Source organism: Gavialis gangeticus, unplaced genomic scaffold (assembly GCF_001723915.1).
Source record: "Gavialis gangeticus isolate Ggan-Ray unplaced genomic scaffold, GavGan_comp1, whole genome shotgun sequence".
In the NCBI taxonomy this organism is placed as follows: domain Eukaryota; kingdom Metazoa; phylum Chordata; order Crocodylia; family Gavialidae; genus Gavialis; species Gavialis gangeticus.
Genome location: NW_017728995.1, coordinates 33,296,033 through 33,301,529, shown reverse-complemented (window position 1 = coordinate 33,301,529; position 5,497 = coordinate 33,296,033). Strand labels below are relative to the sequence as shown.

Sequence of the window (5,497 nt, the reverse complement as noted above, 5' to 3'; positions counted from 1 at the left end):
CCAATGTTTAATTGTTTTCACTCTGAAAAAAATGCATGCCTTATCTGGAGTCTGAAATTTTCTAGCTTCAATTTCCAGCAGTTGCTTCTTGTTATTTCTTTGTCTCCTAAATTGAGAAGCTTTCTATTATCAAGTTTCAGTTCCCCCCATGTATACTTATAGACTGTCACCTTTTAACCCACTCTTTGACAAGCTAACCCAATAGAGCTCCTTGTGTCTTTCCCTCTAAGACATATTTTCTATTCTCCTGGCTCTTTTCTGAATCTTTTCCAGTTCAACAACATTGTTCTTGAGTTGTGGGCACCAGGGCTGGACAGAGCATTATACCAGTGGTCAGGATATCTCATGCCTAGGGCCACATGGGATTCGCAAGCAGAAGAAGTGTCCCTGCTCCCAAACCCCCTGAGATGGCTCATCATATAGCCATCCTCAGAGCACATCTGACACACATGGACCACACCAAAGCCAGGGAGGGTCTACATGTCTTCGCTGGCCAAGTTCATGGACGACACCACATTATGGGGGAGCGTGGTCACGCTTGAAGATAGGCTACAGTTACAGGTGGACCTAGACAGGCTGGTAAGTCGGGCAGGTGGGAACCTGATGAAGTTCAACATTAAGAAATGTAAAGTGCTGCATCTCGGGATGAGCAACCCCCAACACACCTACAGGCTTGGTGGCACCAAACGGACTAGCACCACGAATGAAAGGGACCTGGGGGTAATAGTAGACCACAGTATGAATATGAGCTGGCAGTGCGATGCTGTAGCCAACAGGGCAAATAATACTCTGGCATGCATCAATCGATGCATCTCCAGCAAAACCAGGGAGGTGATTCTTCCGCTTTTCTCAGCACTGGTGAGACCAGAGCTGGAGCACTGCGTCCAGGTTTGGGCACCGCACTTCATCAAGGACATGGACAAGCTTGAGAGAGTCCAGAGAAAAGCCACCTGCATGATCAGAGTCGTACACGGCAAGCCATACGAGGAAAGGCGGAGGGATCTGGGACTCTTCAGCCTGAGGAAAAGGGGGCTGAGAGGGGGCCTGGTACCGCTACACTAGGGGAGCACATCAAGGGCTCGGTGAGCAACTGCTCACCAGGGCACTTGAGGGGAAAACCAGGAGTAATGGCCACAAACTCCTGGAAGATTGATTCAGGCTCAACATTAGGAAAAACTTCATTGTCCAGACTGGAATAAGCTCCCTCCAGAGGTGGTGCAATTACCGACCGTGGACATCTTCAAGAGGAGACGACGGTCACCTGGCTGGGGTTGCCTGACCCCAATTATTTTTCCTGCTTGGTGCAGAGGGCTGGACCTGATCATCTTCCAAGATCTCCTCCAGCCTTACAATCAATGAATCAATGTGCACTGTAATGCACATTGGCCTATTTTAATGCACATTAAAGCATCGCTAAAAAATATGCTATTTAGTTAATACACATTAAAATAAGTTAATGCGCATTAAGCATCACTTAAAAACTGTGCTTTTTAGTTATTACGCATAAAAGGCTATAAAAGGGTGCCTATTCATGAGCACAGAAGCTGCTCTGATGTGCTGTAATTATAGCGCATCAGAGCAGACTTCATTAATTGAGTCTTCTGGGGAGTCGCAATTACCGCACACCAGCCAGCCTCCGTGTCTCGTGCATCAGCACCCCTGTGTCTCAAAATGATGGCGAAGGTGCTTGAACTAAAGCTTTAGTTTAAGCGCCCCTGCTGCCATTTCAAAGTGCTGAGATGCTGAAATGAGACGCTGCGGTGCTTTAATTTGAGCAGCTCTCAGAGCCACTTGAATTAAAGCACCCACCCCACAATCCCCGGAGCACGTGTAAAAGTCCCCAGATCATCAAAAATGCTCCTATGAGATATATATATTTTATGTACAAACTTGTATAACTGTTATTACTCTCCTTTAAAAATACTTGATGAGTCCCCTCCCATATCAACTAATCCCTTAGCTTGGCTCAAACAGTGTCAGGTTGATGGGCCCAGAGCTACCTTGATCTTTCTGTTTGCCCTTTTTTGATATCAGTATAATCTTTGTTTTCTGTCACTTCTCCAGAACTTCCCAAGTGTCCCAAGACTGAATGAAAATCACCAGTAAGGGGCCAGAAAGCCCCTGGGACCACTAATTTAAACTCTGTTTAAAATGACCTAGATAACTTGAAAATGCCTAACTTCAGAAGCTGCTAATGAACGTCCTCCAAACTGATTATTGGAGTGAAAAGTCTTTCATCATCATGCAATGATTTGTCCATCACCTATTGATATTTCACATAGAGTCATAGAAAATGAGGGCTGAAGGGACCTCAGGAGGTCACATCCAGTCCAACCCCCTGCTCCAAGCAGGACCACCCCCAACTACATCATCCCAGACAAGGCTTGGTCTACCTGGATCTTCAAAACCTCCAAGGATAGAGACTCCACCACCTCTCCAGGTAACCTGTTGCAGTGCTTCACCACCCTCCTCGTGAGAAACTTTTTCCTAATATCCAACTTAAACCTCCACATCCAGAGCAGAGACATTTCTGGCGTCTCTCCAATAACACTGGGAATTTCACCCCAGCCCATCAAGTAACGAGCTAAAGCCAGTGCTCAGATGCTACCTGTGCTAAGAAAACATTTTTATTGTTAGACCTCTAAAATAACAGTGCTTCACCCAGAGAGGCAGCCTTCCTCATTGCAGACCCTTTTAAAACCCAAAGACATCTCCAATGGCGGCGTGCAAGGAACACACAGCAGGAAATGCATGAACCTCTGTATAAAGGTCGGGAGCCCACATACATGAGAACTGTGTTCACAGAAAAAGATGCTAGCATGCTTTCAAGCCGCTCACCTCCTGCAGCACCTTTTTCTCTCTAAACATCTGTAGGCTCCCTCCTGCACAGCCAGGGCAGTATTCATTAATGGTTTCAGTCCCTAGCTTCCCCCTCATCACTGTCTGACTCTCAGGCCAGACCCGTTAGACTCTGAACTGCCCAAACACAGCCTTTGTTTCACACCCACGGTGGTGGAAGCATTATTGGAAATGATTTATACTCTGTTTGCAAGCGCGGACTACTTCGTCTGTAAAAACACACGCGTGTGCCCATTATACCGAGCCAGCATATTGCACCGTAAGCTGAGACGGGGGCAGGAGCAACTAACATGCATTTCCAACAGCTGAATTCAACCAGAGTGGCTGGGCCATGTGTCACGCTAAACGAATGCTACCGGCAGCCCATTTCCTTGCAGAGCTTTCAGTTTTCTAAATAAAAAAAGGATCGGGTTGCACCAAGCCTTGGATGTAGGAAGCAGGGAGAGAGGTGGGTTTTCTGGGAGCTGCTGTTGCTTACAGGTAGCCCACAGTTTTTTAAAAACCCTAGCTCGGGAGTTTGTGTTTCAGTCTGCGGTCGGAGGTAAGAGGCCACTGCTCACTTCCTATTTACATTTCTCCGTGGCTGCACTCCCTGTTCCCAGACCAGAATTCATTGGCAAGGGAAGGCAGACAAGGCTCTTTGGGTAGAGGTGATATCTTCACCAGCACACCCTCTCTGTGCCTGAAGAAGGGTGTTTGTGCCCAAAAGCTTGCAAAGAACAATTTTTCCAACTATTTAGTTGGTCTAATAAAAGATAGCACGTCTACCCAAAGTATGTCCTTAGACCAATATGTCTACAACCACCAACCCTGGTAAAGCAAGAGAATTGCAGAGCCCACCCTCTGGCCTGGCTGCAGCATGGCAGAGGACAGGCAACCTACTTTCTAGGCTCCACATATGTCGTGTTACACAACAGTTACGTGCCTGTGCGTGCACAGAGGTGCACGAAGGTGGCATGTGTGGATACAGTGCATTGCCTGCATGCGGGACCATGTTCAGAGCCCATGTTGCACTGAGAGGCCTAGATCCCAAGATGGGGGCAAGGGAAAACAAGCCAGGAAACCTCGAATGCTCTGGTTCGTCGGGGTGGGAGGGTCTTTGGTTCACTTTAATTCTCATTTGGCCCCTCTCACCGTAGTCCTCACAAACAGGAATGGCTCCATCTGCACAGACAGTTGCACAAATCTGGGGTGCAGGTAAGAACTGAATTGCAATGGGAGGCAGCCCATTGCCTCTGCTATGAGATAAGCCTCTGGCCTCTTGGCCCCTCTACATACGAGCTTGTCACCGTCCTGGGGTCCCACAACCATTTTTTATTTGCTGCCCTGAGGGGCTAATGCTTCTTACCTGGCAGATGTCAGCGAACCTCTGACTGCTGCCCTTCATGGGATGCTCCATGAACGTGACATACGGGATCTCTGTGGACCATGGGTTCCAGCGGGACAGGAAAGACGGTTCTTTCAGATTATCCCAGTGGATTCGCAAGCCTTCTCCCTCTCTCCTAGCGAACAAGCCAACCAGACAGAGAAACGTGCATTAGATGGGGTGACTCAACACAGGAATCTCAACCCTACTTAACCAGCAACTTTCCATAATCAAGGACAGTGCTTTAGGCAGAAGGGTGAGTGACATGAAAACCTTGGTTGTGTGAGTTTTTAATAAGGGTCTTCAGGTACAACCTGCTTGGATACCTCTTTACTTTGCAGCTTGAGAAATATATGATTCTCAAGGTGAGCAATTACACTATTAGGTGCTAAGTGTTTATAGAGCCCCAAACTGGGAGTCAGGGACTTCTGAGCCTTTCTAAAGACATGGGTGCAACCATCACTAGGGTAGACATTCCCACATTTAGCCACCCAAAAAACTATCCGATGCCACTTTATTTTAATGCAGGCAACACATATCTCCTTGCTTTGTCTCTCCTGATAGAATAATAACTAAGCCCAACCCCCAGTGATGGTAGGATCATCCCTGTCTATACCATCTCGTCCAACTTTCTGTCCAATTTTAAGGATGGAGGCTCTACAGCCGAGGCAATTTTTTCAATACTGAACTGCCCTCAGAGTGAGAAAGTTCTTCTGAATATCCACCCTAAATTCCCCTTGTTGCAATTTAAGGTCATTATTTTGTGTCCCATCCCCTGTCTCAGTTAACATTATAAAGCCATCCTCATGCTAGAAATGGCTGGACATAGTTGAAGATTCACTTTCAACACATGGATTTGGTAAGCTTCCAGTGGAGGTCTAAAGACCCCCCTCTGAAAAACTGTGGGCCCAGATCATCACCTAGAACCATCTGCACAAATGCCATGGGAATAATGTCCTTTGCCAATGAAAGCCAGTTACAAAATAAACTCTACATCCAAACCAAAGTCATACACCAGCCTGGAATATGCCCCAGTAATGTCACGTTTTAAGCACAATATTACAGTCTTCATGGCTAGAAAGCACCTGTGGGCTAGTCTACCCTACCTACATACCATGACCTCACTGGTACGTGCCCAGAAGTATATGACATCCACACCTGGATTTAGTATCCCCAGAGGGAAATAGCAGCACGGCCTACCCACTAACGCAGTCCCAAATCAATACACTGCTCTCAGTACATGCTATAGACAAATTGGAGAGTCCAGTGGAG

General features: G+C 47.0%; 1 protein-coding gene across 1 annotated transcript in view; it reads right to left on the bottom strand.

Annotated features, from left to right (window-relative positions):
* TPRG1 (tumor protein p63 regulated 1) overlaps positions 1-5,497 on the bottom strand; it is an 88,663-nt gene that overhangs the window by 7,602 nt on the left and 75,564 nt on the right. The window contains exon 5 of the mRNA XM_019503060.1: positions 4,208-4,361. Within this exon, the coding sequence (XP_019358605.1) occupies positions 4,208-4,361 (154 nt within the window). The remainder of the gene's footprint in view (positions 1-4,207; positions 4,362-5,497) is intronic.